Source organism: Paroedura picta, chromosome 4 (assembly GCF_049243985.1).
Source record: "Paroedura picta isolate Pp20150507F chromosome 4, Ppicta_v3.0, whole genome shotgun sequence".
NCBI lineage: Eukaryota > Metazoa > Chordata > Lepidosauria > Squamata > Gekkonidae > Paroedura > Paroedura picta.
The window spans coordinates 27,409,765-27,436,248 of NC_135372.1; the positions used below are offsets into that span (position 1 = coordinate 27,409,765).

General features: G+C 45.6%; 1 protein-coding gene across 3 annotated transcripts in view; it reads left to right on the top strand.

The window, feature by feature from the left end:
- The window catches only part of YJEFN3 (YjeF N-terminal domain containing 3), a 37,838-nt gene that overhangs the window by 2,071 nt on the left and 9,283 nt on the right, over window positions 1-26,484 (top strand). Inside the window, exons 2-4 of one of the 3 annotated variants that reach the window (XM_077332073.1) lie at window positions 17,346-17,451; window positions 23,352-23,462; window positions 26,105-26,218. In XM_077332073.1, the coding sequence (XP_077188188.1) occupies window positions 17,346-17,451; window positions 23,352-23,462; window positions 26,105-26,218 (331 nt within the window). Of the gene's footprint in view, window positions 1-17,342; window positions 17,452-23,351; window positions 23,463-26,104; window positions 26,219-26,484 lie in introns of all 3 variants that reach the window. The other 2 variants (XM_077332072.1, XM_077332074.1) reach the window with 2 other exon arrangements.

Consider the following 26,484-nt stretch of genomic DNA (forward strand, 5'->3'; position numbering starts at 1 on the left):
CTTAGGCAGCCTCATTAAGAATCCAGAAACCAAGGGTATGCATGACAGAATCCATGGCACTTAAGACCTTCAAATAATATCCCGAAAAGTGTTCTACTCAAGGACTAGGCTCTCTGTACATGCTCAGATGCCAGAATGCTTGTAAAATCAGATGTGGCAATGTTCCTGTTGTGTTATTCTGGGGAAGAGAAGGAATTATGGTCTGTGTGGAGGGGGCGGGGGGGGGGGGCTGAATGACCCATAAAGTTCTGGCTCATGTCAGGCTCCCCCTCCTCACTTTCTAGTTGAGCATTGTGAGGATTTTTTATTTTTTTTTGGCACTTCCTTTCTCTTTAAAAAAAACAACCCAAATACGCTTCTGCTTAGGCTGTTTCTGTGGCAACAGATATAAAGGAGTTAAAATGAAATGGCTGCACTTTGAGGTCATTTCTTTGTTGCCTGGAGGGGGGAGAGAGAGAGAGAGAGAGAGAGAGGAAGAGAGAGAGGAATTCTGCTCAGTGTGTAGTGTGTTGCAAATGCACGAATGAACTCGTATACCTTTTACATCCACGCACTGCTGCTTAACATGTGATGATTTCAGGATCCTTCTCTCACAACACAAAATGTTTTTTAAGCCGAATGGGTTGTGGGGAAGATAATCTAGTGCCTCCTTGTGCTTTCTTAACTACTAGAAATCCAAACAGGGTCGATATAATTGAAATTCTTCAAGGGCAAGCTCCCATTTCAGAGTTGTAAAAAAAAAAAAAGGAGGTTGGTGATTTGTGAATAGTTGAGGACAGAAGCAATTTTTTTTCTACACTCCCCTCAAAGAAACTACTCTGATCTCTTCTCAAGGTTACCAACTCCTGCTTGGAAAATGGGGGGGGAGGAGGAGTCTGGGGAGGGGAGGGTTTGATGATGGGAGGGCATAAGAGACCCCAGAGCCCTCCCTCCAAAGTAGCCATTCTCTCCAAATGAACAAATATCCACCATCTCCATCATCCCCTGTGTTGGAATTTGCAAGAGATGGCAAAGATAGGTGCCTCTGGGCATATGCAGAATGCTTCCCCCCCCCCATCAGCTAAGGAGCAGGATTTTCTGTGCTCATGGCACAGCTCCTGTGTGATGTTGGGCACTGATCCCCAGACAGAACTCTGCAGCTTGTTTAAAACTCTGGGCCTTTTCGCACGGGGATCTTTGTTGCAAATTGTTTGTGGAATGAAAAATCGCCATTTAAAATAGTGGAATTCGTTGTTATGCATACCTGCCTTTGTAGTGGAATCAGTTGCGTTTTTTAGCATTTCCCACAGGCTTCCGGTCTCGGCAGAAATCGCTAGAAAGGAAGCGCTATTGCCAAGCTCGTCCCGCCCCTGGCCGTCAAGCAGCCAATGGGCAGCCGTTAGCATGCTCCCAAACAGCCCCTTTCCCTTTAAGAAAGGTTTAAAAAAAAAAAACAGACCCATAGCAACGAATCTAGGTAGATTCGTTGCAACGGAGAGACCCATCCAGCTGCCTAATGTGAGCTGTCGTTTGATTGTATGATCGTTGGCACGCTGCCTCGAGTGATAAAAAAAAATTCCCCCCCCCCTCTCACGGGCTCGATTTTCGGCTGAATTAATGTGTAAAAAATAAAGGGACTTTATTTCAGCAAACGGGCTTTTATGTGGTTTGTGCTTAGTGACTAAAGGTGAAGGACTGAAGCCAGGGAAGCCTCTAAACAGAAAGAGGCTCGCTGGTGCGTTTATCCCCGCTCGCTCGGAGAAAAAAAAATGGTGATCACTTCGCCGGAAGTTTGGAGGAGAGAGCCAGGGGGAGGGACTTTGAAGAACCCGCAACAATGGTAACGCACAGGTCTTTAGCGCTAGTGTTGCAGATTGGTTGCAGGAGTGTATCGCTATCCGGAGGGTGAATCCACTTTTCTGGATTCCCCTGAAAGCGCTACAACGAAGCGCTTTTTGCTGATTGGTTTCAGGAGTGTTGCAGATTGTCTGCGACGTCGTGCGTTAAGGCAAATTAGTAGCGTTTTCAATTAGCAACCATTGTGCTATTTTGAAGCCGTGCGAAATGGCCCTCTGTTCTGGATCAGGGCTGTATTTACTTACAAGGCAGCTTATGACAAGATAAAAGCACAATTCAGGACTGGCTCAACATAACGAAATGCAGTCTTCAGTTTCGTCTTAGATTAAGAGTGAGAGGGCTAGGCAGAACTTTCTGTGGATTAAAAAGAAGAAGAGTTGGTTCTTATATGCCGCTTTTCCCTACCCGAAGGAGGCTCAAAGCGGCTTACAGTTGCCTTCCTTTTCTTCTCCCCACAACAGACACCCTGTGGGGTGGGTGAGGCTGAGAGAGCCCTGATATTACTGCTCGGTCAGAACAGTTTTATCAGTGCCGTGGCGAGCCCAAGGTCACCCATCTGGTTGCATGTGGGGGAGCGCAGAATCAAACCCAGCATGCCAGATTAGAAGTCTGCACTCCTAACCACTACACCAAACTGGCTCTGCATAACTGTTCCATAACTGTGGAGCTGCCACCAAAAAGGCCCTTTTTTCTGTACCTACTGAAGATTGATGGGGCATTCAAGAGGACTTCCCCCTGTGATATTAATTCCCAGCCAGGAACATATGGGAAACGATTGTTCCTCCATTAACCTCGTCTCAAACCCAGTAGGGCTTAAACAATAACATCGCAAAGAGCCTTCTGGGACCTTGATCACCCAAAGATGTATTGTGGTAGAGGCTTTCTTAAGTTGCAGCCAGCTTCATTGGGCTCGGTTAAAGGCTAGAGATCCAGACCGTGATGTTTCTATGCCAGTATGTATGAGTTATTGGGGCAGAACTTTTCCAGACTTGGTGCTCACAAAATCTTCTTCTGCCACATCAGTTTGCTTTTGATGTGCTGTCAAACTCCTTTCTTGTCTGTCCAGCAGCAGCCTCAGATGATATTTCCTTTGGAAGAGAAGTACAGGAAAAATTCACAGTTGTGTTAATGCAAGGACCTCACTTTGCCATGCTAATCTGACATCTGTGCCCTTGAAAGAAAAACATTGTCTCTTTGAGGCCTAAAGGAAGACAATTAAGCTTGCAAATCAGCACATCCCACTGGGATTTTTTTTTAGGAAAGGTTAGCAACAAAACAGCCTTGAGAAAGAGGCCATTTATAATTGGAGTGATATTTTTATTAAATCTGCGGGCTCAGTAAGACACGGTCACTCAACTCCAACCTACTGGAACAAGAAATACAGAATAACCACCGGGACTGTGTAATTTTCCTACACTTTTGAGGTTCCTGCCAAGACAGCCGAGTGGCCCCTAACCGTGGCCTGTGATTGGTCCATCAGTCTCTTCTGTGATTGTCTGAGAGTCTGGGGCTAGTAAGGCCCCAAGCTAGGGATCAAGGATCAAGGTTTCTTACAAGGTCCCTTGAAAACCACAGTCACAGCAGTATTCATGGTGCACTGTTAGCAAGCATTGCCTGCGTGGTAGGGTTGCCGACAACCAGGTGGGGCCTGGAGTGCTCTCAGACTTACAACTCATTTCCAGATTAGGGAGATCCAGTCTCCTGGAGGGAATGCCTGTTGGGGAAGGGGGGAGATGACTCTATAGAATCACATTGCTGCTGAGTTCCCCCTGAAAACTCTGCCCACCTCAGGTCTCCATGAATTTCCCAAGCCAGAGATTGCAACTCTACTGAGTGGGTCTCATGAACAAAAGGCATAGAGGACTGCAGCCAAAATGATCAAGGGGCTGCAGCACCTGCCACTGGGGTGGGGTGAGGAGACTGGAGGTGTTCTCAGTTTCATTTGGGTAGAAAGAAATACACACACACACACCCATCCAAGAATTCTGGGGGAAAAGAATAAGTAGTATTTCTTCACAAAATATGAAGTTACTTTTGAAACTCATTGCCTCAGGAGGTTAGAATACATTACAAGGGGATTTGTTGGTCATAGAAAATAGGTCCACCAATCGAACTTTAATGCTGTGGTGACATTCACCAGATTAATTGTCTAGCACAGGGGTAGTCAAACTGTGGCCCTCCAGATGTCCATGGACTACAATTCCCAGGAGCCCCTGCCAGCAAATGCTGGCAGGGGCTCCTGGGAATTGTAGTCCATGGACATCTGGAGGGCTGCAGTTTGACTACCCCTGTTGTAGCAGAAGGTCCCAACAGTCAGACAATCAGGTAACAAGCTTAAAGATTTACTTACCAGGCAGACGTGATCGCAGAAACACAGAAAAATTGCACCCTGGCAGCTTTGTGGCTCTACAATCCAGGGATTTAGGTCATCTGGAAATCAAACGGAGAGAAAAACTGTGATCACCGGATTTGGTGCTGGTTGAGGTATTTGGCAGCTTGCAGATACTCTAGGTTGCGATGATCAGTACGCACCTGGACCGGATGACAGGACCTTTCCAAATGATGACACCATACATCAAAAGCAGCCTTGATGGCCAGCAGTTCCTACTCTCAGATTGTGCGATCACATTCCGCTGCTGTCTGTTGGCGGGAGTAGTACACACAGGGCTGGGGTGGTCGTGCTTGGGAGTTGGGCTGTAGGAGGAGGATGACAATAGCAGCACTCAAGGTGTCGGCCTCAGTGAGGGATGCTAAGTTTGGATCTGGATAGGCCAAGCAAGGATCGGTGGTAAACTGCCATTTGAGTTCTTGGAAGGCAGCGCTCACCACATCATCCCATCTGAAGGGTGTCTTGGGGCTAAGGAGTCTAGTCAGGGGCTGGACCAGCTGGGCATACTGGGGCAGGACGGTCCTGTAGTAGTTGGCGAACCTGATGAATTTCTGCAGTTGTTTCCGGGTGTGCAGAGGTTCCTACTGGAGGACCACGGATACTTTGGCAGTATCCATCTGCACCCCTTAAGACAGTGTCCCAAGAAATCCATGACCTGTTGGTGGAAGGCACATTTCGGGAGTTCGGCATATAGCCGATGCTCCCGAAGATATTGCAACAAAGGAGAGACAGAATCTGTCCAGTGGCTTAATTAAGTATGATAAAAAGTCTCTTATCTCATTTATTTTGACTCTGCCAAAACAGTCTCTAGATTCATTTGTTTTCCGTTTTCAGTCTAGCTTTCGTCAGAGGAAATGAGTCCGTCCTTGTTAATGTTTGAATATAATGAGGCAAATCCTCCTGTATAATGCAGAGTCAAGGCTGTGAGCTCTTATACTTAATTAAGCCACTGGACAGATTCTGTCTCTCCTTTGTTACAATTTTGGAATCGTCCACTTTCTTTGTGCAGCCCGAAGATATTGCAGCAACAAATGCATATGCTGGACATGGTCTTGCAGGGTTCAGGAATAAATCAGAATATCATCTAATTAAATTATATTGAAGTTATCAAGGTAGTCTCTGATATGGTTAATAAACTGCTGGAAAACTGCAGGCTTGTTACACAAACCAAATGGCATGACCCAATACTCATATTGCCCATATCTGGCCCCGAATGCAGTTTTCCAGTCATCCCTGGATCGGTTGTCCCTGCATAGGACCACTTTAGCGAAAATGTGTACACCTTGCACCTGATTCAAAAGTTCTGAGGGCAAGGGTACCTGTCCTTTATGGTGATTTGGTTAAGAGCCCGGTAATCATGGCAACATTGAAGTTTTATGAACTTAGGCCGATTGTGAGTGGGTGGGCAGGTAGCTGTGAGTTCCTGCATAGTGCAGGGGTTTGGACTAGATGACCCTAGAGGTCCCTTCCAACTATAATTCTATGATTTTATGTATGAACTGCATCACTAATGAGAACATTTTGTGTCTCTGACAATGTGGCCTCTCATCTACCAAGGCTCCTGCCCTAATCAATCTGCTTGCCTTTAGTGGCTCTGCAAGATTCTTCTTGATTAAGAGAACACAAGATACGCCATTTTGGGTCAGGCCTGCCCAGCCCAACATTCTGTGCCACCCAGCGGCCAAAACTCAGGGACCAACAGAAGGTCTACCAGCAGAGTCAGAAGAACTCCAGGAGCCCTCCCACTTTTGCCCCCCAAGCACCAAGAAGACAGACCCCCTCCCCCACTGCGCCAGACAGAGTGCTCCATCTAGACCTTGTAGCTCACTGATGGTCCTCTGTTCCAGATATTTATCCCATCCCTCCTTGGAGCTGTCAATGCTTCTGTCACTGCTTTTTGGGGCAGTGAATCCCATGAGTTCATGATACTTTGGGCAAAGGACTTCCTTTAATGTGTCCTAAGCCCCCTGCTCATTAATTGCATTAAGTGCCCACAAGGAAAGGGGTTCTTTTCCCACTTCCTCTATCCCAGGCATGATTTTGTAAACCCGTCTCATGTTTTGGGAACATGCCTCATGTGGTGTGAAAGTCCCTCCCAGGAAAAAACGAATTTGCTCTTTCCAGAGGCTGCACTAGAGGGCGCCAGAAGGTCGAGCCAAAGAGTCTGCAATGCTAGAAAGGCAAGGCTGCTGTGACAGATGTGCAATGAACTGGGCTTCACTGATGGGCCACTGAAGCACGTCAAGGCAATGCACATTGGCTCCTAGCATGTTCATCGCCATGTGTGTGCTCCAGTTTTTGGTGCACCAAACAGGCTGTGTAATTTTCAAGTTACATGTTTCTTGCGAGGTGCCTGCAATCCCACACAGTAGTGGATGCAAACTGACCATCTTGCCCACTTTTGTCCACAAAGTGGCCTGCTGCTTTTATAGGTTTGCCAACCTCCAGGTGAGGCTCACAGGTCTCCTGGACTGACAGGTGCCTTCCAGACTGCAGAGAAAAATGCCTGTTTTAGAGGGCAGCCTTCATGGCAATGAGGTCCCTCCCCTCCCCAGATCCCACTCTTGCCAAGGGGTACCTCTAAATATCCAGGGATGTTGGCAACCCTGCTTAGTCCATGAGCTTATTTCCAACAGCTGGCCAGCTAAAGGTTCTCCCAAACAAGGTGTGGAAGGTGTGCGAGGGCTTCTGAACTGCTCTTTGCCTCCACAGTCAGCAGCAGGCTTATGGACTTAGCATGCATGGACTTCAGGAAGAAAGCCAACACCCTTTATTATAAGGTGACCAGATTGTCCCACTTTTGCAGGGACATCTGGGGGCACCTGGCAAATTGTAATGTTGAAATTTTAAATATATATATATATATATATTTAATATATGTAATATATATATATATATATATATATATATATATTACATATATATATATTATATATATATATATATTACAATACTATTTTTGCATTCTATGTGCTCTATGAAACTTTTTGTTGCTCCATATAGACCACATTTTTTTTAGCTTAACATTTTTATTGAAAGGTTTACACAACCACACAAAAGACGCAAAATCTCTAAAACATTACTACCTACACCAGTGGTCCCCAACCTGCGGGCCGCGGCCCGGCACCGGGCCGCGAAGGCCATGGCGCCGGGCCACAGCTCCCTCTCCCTGCCCCCCCGCAATAAAAAACTTCCCAGGCCGCAAGCTTGCGGCCCGGGAAGCTACTTACTGCGGGAGGGCGGGGAGAGGGAATCAGGGCCGGGCCGGGCTGCGCTCGTGCAGGCCGTGCCCGCGCGGCCCGATCCACGGGCGCGGCCCGCGGGCATGGCCCGATCCGCGGGCGTGGCTCGTGGGCGCGGCCCGACCCGCGGGCGTGGCTTCCGGGCGCGGCCCGATCCGTGGGCGCGGCTCGCGGGTGCAGCCGGGCGCGGCTCGATGCGCGGGCGCGGTCCCCGCGGGCGCAGCCCGATGCCCTGCCGGTCCCCAGCCTAATAAAGGTTGGGGACCACTGACCTACACCACTTAACCCCCAATAACAACTAATAATAAAGACACCTCCCCCACAAACCAAAAACATACAATAAAAACAACAAAAAAAACATTTAGAAAAGACCCCCGACCATCTACAAATCAGGTTCCTTAGTTTTCGAATACCACATGCACAAAAAATATTACTGGAAATCCAAATTTCACAATTGAATCATTCATTAACCATTCATAATTATAATATATATCCTTAGTTAAAAATAATAATATGATGAAATACATATTTACAACTAATAAATATTTACTTTAGAATACACTTCATCCTTGTCTTAATTTATTCAACATAACCAATAATACTACTCTCATTTACCTTATTACTTTTAAGATAATTTACAAATGGCTCCCAATTTGTTATAAAACTATCTAGCATTTGGTCTCTCATTAATATTGTTAACTTATCTAATTCTGCATATTCCTTAACCTTATCCAACCATTCATTTACACTTGGTATTTTTTCATTTTTCCAGTATTGAGCATAAATTATTCTTTCTGCTGAAATCATGTAAAGTAATAGTATTTACATACTTTACATATAGACCACATTTTAAATCAAGAACCCTCCCTCCCCCCCCCCCCCCGGTCAATGGTGTCCCACTTTACCAATGTTCAAATCTGGTCACCTTACTTTATTACAAGAGGGCAGGGTGCCACATCTCTTGGCTGTGAATGCCAGAAGTGAATAATGCATTGTGTGAAGATATAGCTCCTTTTGTCCATCCAGAACCTGTCGGTATAACTGGGGTGATCCTAACTTGTAGCACGATGAGAAAGGGAAAACTATTTTCGCTTCATAGACCTCTTGGATTTCTGCCCCTCCACATAACCAAACTGGGAAAGCTGGGAACTCCTTAGCTTTTCTTTGTAGGGGGAGCGCTCTGACCACTTGATTGTTTGTGTTGCTCTTTTTCACACCTTTTCTACTGCCATAATTTCATTTTGAAGACGGGGTGGCCAGAACGATTTTATGTACATACATATAACCCATGACTTTTTCTTCATGAGCCCTGGGGAATTTTCTGGCTTGATTGTCATTTCAGAGGGTAGGTGTATTGGTCTACAGGAGTAAGAGTTAAGCCAAGTCCCTTTGAGGCCCCCAAGATATGGGGGGAGGGCATAAGTTTTTGAGAGCCAAAGTTTTTGAGAGATACAAGTCAAAAGGGGGGACCTGGACTCCTTCTATCCCTCCTCTTCTACCTTAAGGGAGACTCATTCTGACTTGTATCTGATGAAGCAAGCTTTGACTCACAAAACTTATGCCCCTTGAAAATGTTGTTGGTCTCTCAGGTGGTCCTGGATTCAAATCTGTCTTGAATGCTTTCTTAATAGTCTAACAAGTGTGAAAACAATTCAAATGAGTACTTCAAATTCATGTTGCTCTCTTGGCCCATTACCACGAATGATATTCCCTTCCCAGGAATTGGTTGCATACACAGACACCCAATTCCACTTTTTGGGTCATAAAATGGCACGACGGTCTGAAATGTAAATTGTTTTGCCATTTGTACATCCCAGGAAACAGCTGTTAATGATTATGGTCCACATTTTTCTCCCGGAGTTTTGCATCTGCTGCCAGGCTCTTTGGAGACTGGGGAGAATGAAACAACCAGGACATTGTTTAGGTTTACATAACAGATCCCAGTCAGTTGCATTACCCACCTAGGTTTGAGAAAGAAAAGACAAAGCAAGATAAGCAGTCTTTCTGTCTGACCAGACTTTAACCCTGCCAAGTCTTGAAAGTTTCTTTGGGTGCCAAATTTTTGATTTGCCAGCGAGAGCGAGATGAATCGAGCCGTCCTGAGAGGCTGTTGCTGCAGGTAAGTAGGTGGAGAAGCTGGGGAGAAATCAAAGTCAGGTGTTTTCACAGCAAACACTCCATTTTTCAACACTGCTGAAGGCTAAAAACAGTCTCTGCAGCCCACTTTCTCCTACAACTGAGAAGGAGTGTGCTACCTAATTGTGTGTAGCTCACCTTTTGGGTTTGAAAAATGTCCTGTTCTGTTTTGTTCCTCTCTCATGTGAACTGAAACATTAATCATTGCACCCCCATTACATGAAGCCCCCATTAAGTTAACACATCATAACATAGTTTTGGTGCACAATAAAGCATGGCAAAAATGATGCTGTGAATAGCATGTTGGAAGTTCAAATGCCTGCCTGGCCATGAAGCTCACCAGATGACCTCTCAGCAGGCTATTTTATTATTTTGGATATTTTTGACCTGATTTTCTCCATGCCATATGGGTCCAAAGTGTCGTACAATGTGCAGAACACACATAACATGCACCAAAAAAAAAAATCATTTCACATACATGCAAAATAATCCAATTCTACAACTTCCAAGTGTCATTAGCAAACTGGTTCATAATGCAGAATGGGCGGCAACAACTTCCCCCTTAAGGAAATAGTCTCTCCCTGAGCAAATAGACACCCAGAGGGACTCTGTTAGGTTACAAGAAGAGCTGTTTCTATACCCCACTTTTCACTATTCTAAGGAGTCTCAAAGCGGCTTACAATCGCCTTCCCTTTCCTCTTCCTACAACAGACACCCTGTGAAGGAGGTGGGGATGAGAGAGCTCTGACAAAACTGCTCTATGAGAACACCTCTACAGGACTGGCCCAAGATCACGCATCTGGCTGCATGTGGAGGAGAGGGGAATCAAACACAGCTCTCTAGGGCCGGTTCCACAGTGACTAAAAACTTCACAGCAGCACGCATAAAGCTCTGTGGAATTCCATTACTTTCACACTACAATCTGTTGATTCAGGTGCAGAGCCGAATGCGTTCCCTGTTTGTTGCATGTTTAGTGAATTCTAAGAAAACGCAATTCCCCCCTCCCCTCCCCTGGGAGTGAATTTGCGGTAACCTAAAGCAGAAGCTCCAAAGTCGTATTAGGTTCCTCCACTATTTCCCATGTCAAAAATGATGGCGTTTGAGATCCAACCAATGCTGTGTCTCTGCCTGCCCTCCTCTACTCCCCACTGTATTCTTTTAAGAAATTGAACATGATTATGCTACATATCAGTTTCAAAGTAGCACAAGCATCACACACACACACACACACACACACACACACACACAGCCTCTCCATCTCCCCCTCCAGCAAGATTGTTCTTTGTCAATTTCATGAAGGGAAATGGAAAGGGAAAGGGGGAAAGGGGGAAAGGGGGAAAGGGGGAAAGGGGGAAAGGGAAAGGGAAAGGGAAAGGGAAAGGGAAAGGGAAAGGGAAAGGGAAAGGGAAAGGGAAAGGGAAAGGGAAAGGGAAAGGGAAAGGGAAAGGGAAAGGGAAAGGGAAAGGGAAAGCAGCTGTGGTCAGTTTCAGGCAGGGAGGCTATGAATGACCTTAATTTCCTCTAGGAGCCTCTTGCAGCTTTCTCCAAGTACAAAAAAGAGCTTCTTTGTTTTACAACAAAGGAGCATCCAAATTTAATGATTGTTTTTTTATATATATACTAGAGGCAAAGCCCATTGTATGTTGAAATACATTGGGTGCTAGCCTTTCCCCGCAGGGAGCTCCTGGCAGCTGAGCGGAACGCGACTGCTGGGGCTCCCTTAGCCTGCGGCCTGACGTGGAGAGAGGCGCTTCGCACCTCTCGCTGCATCAGGCCGCCGGCAAGGGATCAACTGTGAGCCGCGCTCTGCACGGCTCGCAGTTGCTCCCTTGTTGGCAGAGCGGGAATCGGCCGGGCCAATCGGCTTCGCACCTGCTGATTGGCCCAGCTGATGGTCTGTCCGGAGGAAGGGGCCAATCGGCACCCTTCCTCATTCCGGACAGAGCCCTCCATAACTCCTCCCCCTAAGCCCTTACGGCTTTATTTAGTCCGAGGCGCCCGCGGTGCCGCGAGCTATGTTAAGATATAATAACATGCACTATATGAGGAGAAGGAGGGAATCAATTTGACAACACAGGATGCTTGACTGTAGTGGCACCCTTAAAACAAAGCTGCAAGCAGGTACCATTTTCTCCAAGCTGTTTTTTTTAAATTTTCATTGCTCCCAAGAAGGCTTAGAAAGGGGGTGGAGAATGAGTTGCTGCACAACATATGGATTGTCCTTGGCATTTCCTCCCACATCCACAAAGTCTTTCTTAATAAGTTCCCTGCTGTATCGGGCAGTATCATTTGTTCCTGCATGGATGAGAAGGAAGGGGTAATGATCTGTGGGCTTGACAAGCCTGTCCAGCCGTTCTGTGACATCATTAATGCATGCACGAGGTAGGCAACAGACCTCTCAAGACCACAAGTCTGGTCTGCACACTTTGGCCTCTACGCCTCTCAGCAGGGAATCCCCAATTACCAGTACCCGTTTCTTTGTACCCTTGGGAGCAGAAGGCCTTTGTAGTTTTAATTATGATGTGGTGAATAACTGTTTTAATTTATAATTTATTTATTAACATATTTATATTCCACCTCTCCCAACAGTGTTGACTCAGGGCAGCTTACAGAATACAATGGGCCAACAGCCCTATAAAACCATGAAACGGTAAACTCAACAGTCCCCATCATCCCTTCTATTAACAAATTTAGAACAGTTGAGACAACATACAAGATGGCGATATAGACCCAAAAGTACCCCCCAGTAACTTCCCTGCTCCCACATCCAGCCATCAGCGTGGCTCAAGATGGTATATACAGGTCGTCATGTATCTAATGCTTGGCACATGATATAGTGTATGTATTCTTTTTCAAACTGACTACACAGCTGTTATTGTTGGAATTGCAATCAGCATGTAATTTGGTAAAGTCAACTCTGAAGGGTTGTACAGGTACTAGGCTGCTAAACTATACCTATGTGCTTGCTAGTGACACCTAATGGTCACTTTGGGATTTCAGTAGGAAAATCCCAAGCACATCAATGGGATTCCCTTTGTTTAAGCTGGGCTCTCACCCACCTCCTTCAGGAAGAGTAGCTGAGTAAGTAAGCAACCACCATTAGTCTCAGTTCTCTTCATCTGCTGATATATGGGATGTAGTCTGCTTGCAGCCTAGGCTTAGAGGCTTGCAATATGTTTTTCTTTTTGTAACTACTCTTTAAGCTTTTGTACTCTGCTTCAGTAAGGAGACTTAAGCAGATAAATATGATATATATTTGTAAATAATCTTTCCTAGTAAAAAAAAATCTCTTTTTTAATCCTCAAAGCACTGTGAGTCCGGATCTGTGTATCATCCACAACTTCACACTTTCAAAATGCTCTGTTACTCTGCAGCTCTAGTTTTCTGGAGGGACTCAGGAACATGACAAGTCCAAAAGTCCCAACAGTGATTATGTGACCAGCTTGCCTTTTGCTGCACAGAAACTGTTCTCACTAGAGAAAAACTTCTGAAAGCAGCAAAATCTTAAAACTCACAAGAGGAATTGAGGTTTGTTTTGGCTCTGAAAAGTTGAAAAGTTTTTTTTGCTGCCCAGAGGGAGCTGTATCCAGAGGCTGCTGGAAGCTGACCCGGAAATTAACTACTGTTTCTTCTTGAGACTAAGCCAAGAAGCAAGAATAAGGAGATGGCTGGTGAAAATGAGAATGGAGCCTCAGTACCAGAAGCACAAGTTACAAATAGAATTTAGGAGGCAAACGTCTACAAGCTTCTAAAGGGAGGTGGTGGGTTCTCCTTCTTTGGAAGTTTTTAAGCAGAGAGTGTCCGGGTGGAAATGAAGTCTGGACATGCTCCGCCCACCATGATTCTGCATGTTTATATATAAGAGGTACTAAGTGTTAAGGAATATATATATATATATATATATATATATATATATATATATATATATATATATATATATATATATATATATATATATAACTGTCATGAGAGTACGGGGAGAGCGGTATATATATATATATATATATATATATATATATATATATATATATATATATATATATATACCGCTCTCCCCGTACTCTCATGACAGTTTACATCAAACAGGAATGATACAGATAACTCAATTTATAATAACACAATAATAACAATCAACGTAATTATGGAAAAATATAACACTGGGGAGAACAGTAAGTTAACATACACTGATAGCCCAGTAGAATGGGAGAGGAGTTCCTGACAGCTAGAGCGGTTCCTCAGTGGAACAGGCTTCCTCGGGAGGTGGTGAGTTCTCCTTCTTTGGAGGCTTTTAAGCAGAGGTTAGATCGTCATCTGACAGAAATGCTGGTTTTATGAACTTAGGCAGATTGTGAGTGGGTGGGCAGGAAGGGATGTGCCAGTGTTTGTCTCTTGTGGCCCTTCCTTGCATACCCACTGTGGGATGGTAGATGACTTTTCTCCAGGCTAGGCTGGATTCTGGATATTTTTTGTGGGGGAGGGGATCACTTGGGCATGACATTGGGGTCACTGTGGGTGGGCAGGTAGTTGTGAGTTCCTGCATTGTGCAGGGGGTTGGACTAGAAGACCCTGGAGGTACATTTCAACTCAGAATATTTGTACTGGAGGCATCTGGCTTGTCAACATTTAAGTGCTGGAGGCTTCAAAGAATGATGCCAGAAGTGGCAGCAATTTTTAAACAGATGTGCAAGGCAGACTAATGCTGTTGAATGCATTGCCTAAGAAATTGAACTTTCTTGCTGACTTTCCTGCCTACCCCAACATGAAAACAAGGTGGATCCAGTGGTGGAATTGGTCTTCCACCCCTCCTATTTGGGACTTGCTGCCATGAGACATAGTAAGGTATCACAGCTCTGCTCCATGGGAGACCCAAAGGGGGCCTGGCTATTTTAGTGTCCATACAATTAATGGTTAGATCAGAAGCTCTAACAAATTATGGGCAGTCATCTATGGCTGTGGCTATTTTATTTCAACATGTGTGCTACCTCCTTGTTAGCATATATTGTCCCTCAGGAGGAACTAAATCACAGTTTGGGTGGAGATGGATGGGGGACAGCAACTAGCCTCTTTTATTTATTTCTTTTCACAAGTGGAAAAGTGTCTGCAATTAATTACCAACATAGACAGTTTTATTTATCCAATGTTTTTGTGAACTACAACCAAACTCAAAAAGGACTGATGAGCTGTTTTAGCACAGAATTATAATATGGCATCATATGGTTTAATTTGGATATTATGACACAGTTTACTAATTTGCCACAATTTGTTCTGCCTTATATCTCCACTATTATGATGGTTGTGCATTTAGTCTGAAGAAGAGTGCTTGCACTCAAAAGCTCACGCCTTGAATAAATCTTTGTTGGTCTTAAAGGTTCTGCTGAACTCAATTTTTATATAGATAGTAAGCACAATCTTTCACATCTTAAGTTGACTCAGCTGTTGTATAGATTAGACTTAATTATTCTGAATGGTTCAGTATTAATAGACTATCCAACAGAATTTTCCTTCTGGTCGGGGGACAGAATGAGTACCATTAACTACTTGTGAGGGAATACATGTGAGCAGTTTGGTGTAGTGGTTAGGAGTGCGGACTTCTAATCTGGCATGCTGGGTTCGATTCTGCGCTCCCCCACATGCAACCAGCTGGGTGACCTTGGGCTTGCCACGGCATTGATACAGCTGTTCCGACCGAGCAGTGATATCAGAGCTCTCTCAGCCTCACCCACCCCACAGGGTGTCTGTTGTGGGGAGAGGAAAGGGAAGGCGACTGGAAGCCACTTTGAGACTCCTTCGGGTAGAGAAAAGCAGCATATAATAACCAATTCTTCTTCTTCTTCAGTAATATCAGGGCTCTCTCAGCCTCACCTACCCCACAGGGTGTCTGTTGTGGGAAGAGGAAAGGGAACGTGAATGTAAGCTGCTTTGAGCCTCCTTCCTGTGGAGAAAAGCGGCATATAAGAACCAACTCTTCTTCTTCTTCTTCATGAGAGTTCAGCTGCACTATATGTTTAGAGTGTTTATACTTGTGATGAAATACATGTGCCTGAGCCTGAGCATTCAGCTGAGAGTCTTTGGGAAAAGAAGAAGAAGAAGAAGAGTTGGTTCTTATATGCCACTTTTCCCTACCCGAAGGAGGCTCAAAGCGGCTTACAGTCACCTTCCCATTCCTCTCCCCACAACAGACACCTTGTGGGGTGGGTGAGGCTGAGAGAGCCCTGATACCACTGCTCGGTCAGAACAGCTTGATCAGTGCCATGGTGAGCCCAAGGTCACCCAGCTGGCTGCATGTGGGGGAGTGCAGAATCGAACCCAGCATGCCAGATTAGAAGTCCGCACTCCTAACCACTACACCAAACTGGCTCTCTACACCAAAAGGAGTAGGAAATGATAGTGTTATTATGGTGGGGGGTCTGCTATAGACCGCCAGGCCAGGCAGAGGGCTTGAATAAGATGCTCCTAGACCAGATTACAAAGTTCTCAGAGAGATGGGACCTAGTGGTCATAGAAGATTTCAATTAACCAGATATGTATTGGAAAACCAGCTCTGCTAAAAATGAAATGTCCAATAAATTCTTTACTTACCTTGCTGACAACTTCATTTCCTAGAAACTGGAAGGGGCAACCAGGGGGTCTGCCATTTTAGACTTGATTCTCACCAATAGGGAAGAATTGGTTGATGAGGTAAAAATAGTGGGCATGCTTGGTAGTAGTGACCATGTGATTTTGGGCTTTATGATCTTGGGGGAAGAGCAAAGCTGTATGTAGTGAAACATTCAGGCTGGACTTCAGGAGAGCAAACCTTAACAAACTTAAAATTAGGTTGGTTAGAAAAAATTAAGGAGATGGAAGTCCAAGAAGGATGGTAGTTTCTCAAAAGTGAAATACTGAAGGCACAATTGCAGACAATTCCCTTGAGAAGGAAAAGTAGTTCAGTAGTAACAGGGACCTAAAGAAACCAGGATGGCTCCATAAAGAGCTTTCAAAAGAATTGAGTTCCAAAAAAAACTCATTTCGGAAATTGAAGGACCTTATAAACTAGGAGGAATATAAACAAATAACCGATGCTTGTAGGGAGAGTGTTAGAAGAGCTAAAGCTCAGTATGAGCTTAGGCTAGCAAGAAATGCTCAACACAGCAGAAAAGGGTTCTTTAGTTATACTCAGAGTAAGAAAAAGAATGGAGATATGGTAGAAGCATTGCAGGGGACAAAAACAAATCAAACTTTGAGACCAGAGTTGATCAGAGCTCCTGGTTAGAACGGGAGATGGTGTGACAATAGCCTCATAATCAAATACTGAAGGTGACTGCTTTTCCATGTTTAGCTCCTAGCATTCTGTATGGAGTGGTATGCTGCCTTGGAACAGGGAGGTTCCTTTTTAATGATTTAACAACCATTATGAAATATATCTTCTAGCAGGGATCTCCAGCTTTTTTGATGCTGTGAACACTTTTCTAATCCTGACAGTGTGGCAGGCACATCATTGGGGGTCTGCGCTCTATGGATGTACAGAATCCAGACATTTTCATTTTGCCTCTAGATATTTGCAAGCTGGAGATGAAGCCTTTCTTCCAGCATTGAAGGTAGAATGCACTTGCATATGGAAGTTTAGGTTCTCCAAAGTGGCCATCTCCTTTAGATCCCATGAATTTTCTAATCCCAGTGACATGGTGGATGAATCTGATGCCCATCACCATACCTTTCTAGATGATTACCCCTCTTCCCCCCCCCCCCATGTCTTGCAGCAGAGAAGAAGCAGAAGCCATTGAGAAGGAACTCCTGGAAGAATTTAAATTTGGACAGCAGCAATTAATCGAGATCTGGGGTCATGCATGCGCCATGGCTGTCACTAAGGTAAGTCTGCAGCTTCAGGGGGCCATGGGACGATAAGGTAGATCTACTGGACTGGTGAATGGTGGATCAAAGATTGTACCTCTGGGCTGGAGAAAACTATACCTGTTGCATTTCAGGCTGTAGTGAATCAGATAAACATTCAGAATCTTAGTGGTGTATGGGAGACCCTGCCTGTCTTGAGGACATTTTTGCTTTGCTGCACTCTGTCCCCCTTATGGTCCCCGTGACGGTGTTCCATGTCTACCACATGGGGCAGCGCAAAGTTTGTGTCCTAGAGTATGGTCCCCAGGTCCCCGCTGATCACTAGCAGGGGTTGAGGGTTGAGTAGAGTTGCCAGTTGGGAAACTCCTGGAGAATTGGGGATGGAGTCTGGGAAGGACAGGGATCTCAGAAGAGTAAAAATGTCATGAACCCCCAGTTCCTGACCCACGATTTCCATTTTCTTTGAGGTTGTTTTATTTCTTTATGCTCCCGGATCAATAGTCCCCCCCCTCCCATCTCCTCCTTGTATTTCAAAGAGTCATCCCGTAGTCCTTCCCCTTATCTCTTTGCCCAAGGCTGGCCTCCCCGACGGCACAGCCTAAACACCAGGGTCCATTCCGCACGACTTAAATGTAGCAGAAGTCTTACCTTTTGTAAACGCTATTAATTCAACGTTCCACATGATGACTTACACAATCTGCAACACTCCTGCAACACTCCCACAAAAATCGCTTTGTTGTAGCGGTTTTCGGGAAATCCAGAAACTGGATTCCCCCTAAAAAAACCGCTAGACTCTTGAGAACAACTTGCAACACATCCAAAAAAGACATGTGCGTTCTCAATGTAGCGGTAGAAAGAATGTCCCTCCCTCGCTCTCACCCCTGAGCTTCCGGAGACGCGATCGCCATTTTTTCCTCCTTAGACCGGCGAAAGCAACGAACCAGTGAGGCTTCTCCAGCTAAAGTCCCTCCACAGAAGTGCTTAAGAGTAAAACAAAGCTCCCTACTGCAAGTGTCTTTAAAGTTCCCAAGCACAATACAGCCCCCTGTTCGACACTGGCCGTAATTTCGGCCACAAATCGTGCCCATCGGGGGGGGGGGGTAGTTACTTGAAGAGCATGTAAATGATTAAGTGCCAGCTCCTACACCAGCAAAAAAGGTCTTTCTGAGACAACGAATGAACAAATATTCATTGCAACTGGTGTGTTTGAGTGTTTAAAAAATAGGTTTTAAAGGGAAAGGGGTTTTCGGGAGCATGAACACAACAGTTCATTGGTTGTTCTGTTGGATTGACGGCCAGGGGCGGGAAGAAGCGTGGAAAAATATCGCTTCCTTTGTTGCAATTCTGGCAAGACCGGAAACCTTTGGGGAATGAATACAACGTTACTGGGACTTCAATATTCCACTAGTATTAAAGGTATGCGGAATGACAAAAATTTCGCTATTAAATATAGCGTTTCTGCATACTGCAAACATTCAGCAAAATTGGTCTTGTGCAGAATGGTCCCAGCTGTTCCGCGTGGTCTGTTTTGGCACCTCTCAAATCTGAGAACAATGTTGCCTTTTTCCGTGTGAATCCTGGTTCCTGCCAAAAGCTTCTTCTATGGTTCCCCTCCCCAATCCGAGGTATATATTCTATGCAAGCCCCCTTCCCTGTGTCTCTGTCAAGATTTCTATGAGCATATGCAATGTGCTGATCCCTATCCTAGTTCTCCAAATAAAGACTTTTGCTTAAAGCTTCAACCCAAAGCCCGATGTCTGTTGCATGAATCTGCTAGGGTCTCCGCCACTTTGTTCCTGACAAAAATGCCCCTAAAGCAGCCCTTTCCTCCAGGGGGACTGATCTCTGTTGCCAGGAGATAAACTGTAATTCCAGGGGATCTCCAGGCCCCGCCTGGAGGCTGGCATCCCTAAGGTGGGAACTGAAGACCAACCTTCAGAATTACAACTGGTCTGCGAGCAACAGAGATTTGATCCCCTGGAGAAAATGACAGGCGGATTGAATGGCATTATGCCCCACGGATAGGGCTACCGGTTCCCATCTGGCCTCTGTCAGGAGATGTGGGGGGAGAGGGGTTGCCAGATCCCGGTTGGGCAACTCCTGGAGATTTGGAATTAAAGCCTGGGAGAACAGGGACTTCTGTGGGGTAGAGTCCACCCTCCAAAGCACCCCGTTTTACAAAGGAACTGCTCTCTGTTGCCTAGAGAGGAGCCGTAATCCCTGGGGATGCCCAGATCCCACCTGGAGAGTGGCATCCCTATCCCCTCTCCAAACCCTCCCCTCCCTCAAATCCTCAGGAATTTCCCAGTCTGGAGTTGGCAATCTGAGTCTGGAGGACTCTCTTTGCTTCCTGCTGGGCCTCTTTAGCCGGTTAAGAAGGCCATGTTGTTTTCCCCCTTTCAGCCCAAGCGGAGGGCAACGGTCAACCTTTTTTGGCCATTCCCACACCTCTGGAATGCGGTATCCACCCCGTAGGCCTCCAGCCAACCCATCGGTGTGCTTCTGGAACGGTAGTGGCTGCCGGTGGTTTCCTTTGGAGGCTCAACAGAGGCCCCGGTGTGTGCCAGCCCTTTTCCCTCGCCTTGTTAGTTTTGGACAGCCGCTGCACTGGCTTAATGATTTCATCTGGGTTTTAATGGCTTGCAGGCCAGGCCAGGCCATTCTGCGGGAAGGTGATTCCAGCCTGTGGAGGAAATGCCGAGCAGTTTTGAAAGTCTGACACTGTGCAGTTTCACGGGAGAGCTGAGAATGCTTCTGTCTCCCTCTGTTTCCACCCTTTTGTCCTGCAAACATCCAAATGGGGTTGTTGAGCATCTTTTAGTGGCGCTTTTGATATTTGTCATTTCCAGGTTACAGAAATCTGCCCCCCTGGAGCAACTGGCTGCTTTGGAGCGTGAACTGAAGGGCCTTGTACCCCCTTCTGAGGTTCCCACCATCCCAGGCCCCACCCTCAAATCTACAGGAATTTCCCAACCCAGAATTGGCAACCCAAAAAGGCAGTTTCCCCCAAAACTAAGTTCTCAAATGTGTGAATCAGACTTAACTACACTGAACTACACACACGCCTGTCCCTAAAGAAGCACAGGATTGTGAAATGTATTTTATATTATTTGTTATCATTGTAAGGGTTAATCATTAAGAGTGTTGTTCCTATGAGTGGGAGCTTTTGATGGGGAAAAGAAGGTATATATAAGAACAGCCTGCAACTATTAAGTGGTGGGTGTCTGAAGTGTGTGTTGAATAAAGAGTTGGTGAGATCCAGCTGTCTGTGTACTATTTTGCAATGAAGGTGGGATCGTGACCCAGGGGCATTCCCGGCCCCCAGGAAGCATGTCTGGCCTCGACCAGAGCCAGGGCCTTTTTGGCCCTGACCCCTGCCAGATGGAATGAGCTCCCGGAGGAGCTAAGGGCCCTGCAGGAGTTTTCAACATTCCTTAGGGCCTGAAAAATGGAGCTCTTCCGCCAGGCCTATGGTTGGGGCCAGCTTGCTGAGGAAGATCTAGGACCCGCCCCCTCCCGGGTCACTCTATTGGTGGATGAAGATCAGTACCCCTTGTCCACCTTTGAGGGTGATTGTGGGAGATTTGGTTTTGTGTGTGTGTGTGTGTGTGTGTTTTGTGCCATTATTCCTTGGACTCTTTGCAAATGGATCGTGTGCATTTTGTAGATTATGGGATTGTTTTAAGGGTAATTTTATGGGAATTTTATGCATGTTTGTAACCCGCCACAAGCCTTGTGGGAGTGGCGGGCTAGAAATTAAATAAATAAAATAAAAATATTGGAAAATTTGACCCCTCTAATCCCACCGTGCGGAAAATATGTGACAAGTTTCAAGTTTTACGCAGTCACGAATGGTCTTGCTGATCCTGCATGGAAATGGGCCGTCTTCTTCAGCAGGTGTGGGGCTCGTACATTTGCTCTCTCTAAGGCCTTGTTGGCTTCCACTCGGTTGGATGTCTCACCTATCACCGATATCCTGGCAGCGGCAACAGCCCATTTGACAACTAGACCCATGGGAGTCCTGCAACAACCTGCATTCTATGGGTGAAATCAACAACTTGGCGAAAGTCCCGCCACATTCGTGGTAGAATTGTGACAACTCACACAACAATGCAATTTCCCGAATTCGGAAGATATGCTGCGGGATAGATTAGTCTGCAGCATCAGGGACGAGGCAACGCAGTGGAAGATGTTTGCCCGTCAAGATTTAATACTTCAGGTAGCCCTTTACATGGTATTGGCGGCGGAGGTTGCTGAGGCCAGCACCCAAGCCACACGGCAGCTGCTAACTCCGGCTGGTGCGTCTACAGAGGCACTGCCACAGGGAAGATATCAACCAAATCTAGACAGCTGATGCCCCCTCTGAATTCCCCAGGTGCCTGGCAAACAGCAGGCACAGTGGGGGCCACATGTGCAAGCTGTGGGGGCCAGCATGAACAATCTACCTGCCGTTTTGAGACACACAATGTAAGGCCAGTCATGACTGGGGAAGGCACTGGCAAACCACCCCGTATTGAGTCTGCCATGAAAACGCTGGAGGGCGTCACCCCAAGGGTCAGACATGACTCGGTGCTTGCACAGGGGATACCTTTACCTTTAACCTTTAATGTAGGGCCTGCTGAAAATTGGGGCAAATCAACAGTCATATTTTATCCTAAGTGGTCATCTTCCTTGTTCTTTTAAAATGTAAATATTTGAAAATGTATTAATGAGTATAAGCCATTGAAAGATTTTTTTTTTAATTCACACATTGTGTTCAAGAAGGTTGCCCATTCTGGGTTGGGAAAATCCGGGGGGGGGGGCAAAGCCTGGGGAGGGTGGGATATGGCAAGGGGACTCAGTGGGGCACACCACCATACAATCCACCCTCCAATCCAGAAATCTTTTCCAGGGGCACTGATCTCCATGGTCTGGAGAGGAGTTGTAATTCCTGGAGATCTCCAGGCCCTACCCAAAATTTGGCACCCCTAGGCAGAGCCTCGAAAGGGAGGCTTGGCTATTTTGCGTTGGTTGCCCTTTGGCTGACTTTCTGAGGCCCTTTTTCAAGAATTGAGGGTCTGCAGTGCTGTGAGACCCAGCAACAGGTGTTTGGCACTTAGGAACAGCCATCTTGGAATAGCAAAATCTAATTTGCGCAATAAGCCATGAGAGAATGCCAATATTGTCTTCTTCGTTCCCAATTAACAGTGGGGCTTTCAAAACATCAGGAAAGGCTATTTAAACACATCAGCTTGTCTTGATGCAGCGAGATCGTGAGCCATTTAATCCCCCAATTATTAATGTCTATTTAGGGATGATCGGCTTCCTTTAATGGAATATCACAGACAGGAATAACTGGGCACAGCCCTCCCCGTGACTGATATTATTAGATACATTTGCCATTCAATCGGATTGGCTGTAGGTACCAACTGAGTCAATTTTTGTGTGATGGAGCCCACCAGATTTTTGATACCAGCAATTCTTGCTATTTTAGCTATGCCAGGATTTTCACAGAACACCAGGACAAAAACTGATCCTAAACTTAAGCTGAGATTTTGCCTTCTTCCACCTACACTGAACTTCTATTAATGTAGATAACAACTGGGTAGCCGTGTGGGTCTGAAGTCGCACAATATGGTCTTAAAGGTGCTACTGGTCTCTGATTTTATTGTTCTACAAATGTGTGAGTTTGGGGCGAGAATTTTGTCACTTGCATTTTTATCCTGCTATTGTTAATATACTATTTTAAGGCTTTACAGAGGCAATGTAGCCGTAGACCATTGAAAAACAGAAGAATCACAAAGAGCAAAAAAACTGGCTTTTGCATGGTTGTTGGCTCCTCTTTGAAACCGACTCTCAACCTTTCCTTGTTGCTTTGCATCTCTCTGTGACGTTGCTCTTTCCTGCATCCTCACACTGCTGGGCTTCTCCTCCTGCAGGTGTTCCCTCTGCGATCTCTGCCAAAGAAGCAGCCGACACTCTTGGTGGTCTGTGGCTGTGAAAAGAATGGAGCCATCGGCTTGGCATGTGCACGGCATCTGCGAGTGTTTGTAGGTACCCCCTGCCCCACCCTGCCCTGGGGATTCCTTAGTATCCTTCAGGGTGGGTTGCAGGATTGCCTGGTCCCTCCTGGCCACCAGCAGGACACGGGGGGGGGGGGGGGAGAGCTTTGCCATCACCAAGTTGGGAAATTGCTGGAGATCTAGGGATGGAGCCTAGTGAGGACAAGGAACTCCCTCAGTGTGGCACAATGCCACAGAGTCCACCCTCCACACACTCTGTTTCCTCCAGAGGAATGGGCTCTGTGGTCTGGAGATGAGCTGTAAGTTTGGGGGGTTCCCAGGCCACACCTGGAGGCTGGCATCCTATTTATTTGATTTGATTTATTTGATTTATTTGATTTATTTGATTTATTTTTTTTATAGCCTGCCACTCTTGGAAATCAGCTCGTGGCAGGTTACACAAGCAATTTATACAATATCTGTTCCACATAATGTATTTCTGGACAGGGGTTGGAGGAGGAGTGTGTCTCATGTCTTAAGTGCCACTCAGCGCTTAACACCCACTCAGGGCGGCTGTCCCACCCCTGAGTGCCTCCTCCTCCAACCGGCTGGCCTGTGTTTCCAGCAGCCAGCTAATCACCTTCCATCCCACACCCTTGACCACCCCCTCCCTCCTTCCCTCTGAGGCTTGGAGGCTGCAGATCCCTGATGCGTGAGAGCTCCCTCTGCCGGTGCTCTATATATCTATATCTATATCTATATCTATATCTATATCTATATCTATATCTATATCTATATCTATATCTATATCTATATCTATATCTATACTAGCAGCAAATCCCATTTATAAAAATGGGCTTTGAAAGGGGAGAAGGGGGAAGGATAAGGGAAGGAGGTAGGGCCCCCCTCCCCCAAGCTGACCTGGTCATCGGCTGTCCGTGGTGGAGAGTTGCCCCCCCCCCGGCAGGAGCAGGCTGAGAGGTGTCTGGTGGGGCAGGAAGGCCTCTTGCGGCATCCGTTGGATTCCACACTCAGGATGTGGCTCTCTTAGCAGCAGAAAGGACAGTGCGTAAAAATTGGGACTTTTATACCGTAGGACGCAGGACAAATTTTTAAAAATTGGGATTGTCCCGCCAAAAGCAGAACATCTGGTCGCCTTAGAAAAAAAACTCAATACAATAAAAATAGTCCAAAACATAGAGAAATGCATAACTGGATTACAAAACTAGAGGATGCAGAAATAAGAGACATATAACAAAGCAGTTAATCAGAGTACAAAATGGTGCAATAAAATCAGAAGCATATTGACAATAAATAGTGCATGGACAATGGCCTAAAATCCCCAGAGGTATTAAAACTAGACCCCTATGCCCTTTATAAGAAACATCTTCCTGAATAAATCTACACAGTCTACAACTTGAATCAATCTTTCTTATTATTATTATTATGGTCATAGACTAGCACAAATTTCACCACATTCCAATCCATCATAATAATATAATAAAAATTTCCATGCAAAACTTTGCAGTAAGTGCTGATACCTGTGGATTTTCACCTATAAGTGGCAATTTTGCATACACCAAGTCTGATCAGCTAGGTGATCTAGATGTGCAAAAAAAGGAGGGGCAATTTCAGGTTTGGGTCTAACCTATGCAAATCAGATTCAGTATTTCCTGAATTACCCTAATCCCAGTTTCAGTACTGAGATTCAGGTTCAGCTTCATTCAGGAAAGCTGAACATTTCATAAACCATAGCTTTATGAGTTCAAGGCTGGCTGGGGGTCTTTTTTCCCCATGCAGATTTTATTTATTTATTTTGTTTTTGAACAGTCTTGAATTCATTAAGTTGTGGTTGCAAGACAAATAGCTTCCTAACTGAGCTATCTTGCAGCTGCGTATCTGTGGCCCTATTCAGAATATTCACTGAGTTTTTGCAGCAGATTGGGAGAAGGGGGAAAGTGCTTCTATACAGTTGTTTATTAAACAAAGAATCACAGTGCAAAATGTCCCCATTGCTTTTTGAAAAAACACCAGAAAGAGGGCAGCCTGGGAAGCATTTCCCCCCTCTCACCTGTGAAGCTGGTGAAGGAATAAACAGCTCGTCTTTATTTCTGATATTAATGCTTATCAGTTCACTTAATGGGGAAGCACTGCAATGAAACCACCAGATGTTAAAGGGGCTGCTCCTGCTGGAAACCAGCCAATCAGCAGAGATCAATCAACAGGCCGATCAAACAAAGGGAGTTTCCAGAGAGAAGAGTATATTTGAGTGCAGGTTACAGCAGGTGGGATAATGTTCTTTCCAGTCAGGGGAAATGATTGTTGTAGATCTCTGGCAAGATCTGAGTCTGATTCAAACAGAAATCAGAAGGACCGAGCTGGAAAAAAACATGTGGGTGCAGACTCAGCCCAGCTGGAGCTGTCTTCAAGGGCAGACCCCTGGAGGATGCATTGCAGTAGTCTAACTTTTAGGTTACTATGGCATCCCTGTAGGTCAAGGGTACATTGTATTATTATTGCTCCTGTCAATTGTTTTCCCTGATGTTTTATTTAAAAAAAACACTTTAGTCTTTTATGTTGTAAACCACCTTGAATGCAGTTAAGAGAGATCTAGGGTAAAAATGTTTTATGAATCCTCAGTTATAGTACAGCATTTTTGGGGGGCTCTTTCCTTTCTATTCCCTTTGCAGGAATATGAGCCAACAATCTTCTACCCCAAGAGATCATCTAATCCTCTTTATCGGGATTTCACAACACAATGTGAGAAGATGGATATCCCATTTCTTTCCTATCTGCCCACAGAGGTGAGCAAAGGTGGCCAGAATTGCGGTAGGGCGAGGTTGGGATATCCCCTTTCTTTCAAACTGTACGCTGGTTTTCAGCTTCCTATAACAAATGTGACAAGCACAGCTGTCAACCAGCCTTTCTAAAACTTGTCATCGTTGCTTTTATATCCAGTCTGCCAATCTCTTCCATGTTTCTGACTTCTGCTGTTTTCTGGAAATGGCATTATTGGGGCTGGCGGGGGGGGGAGTAGACTTTTTAACAGAACTTGGGGAGAGGGGATGGG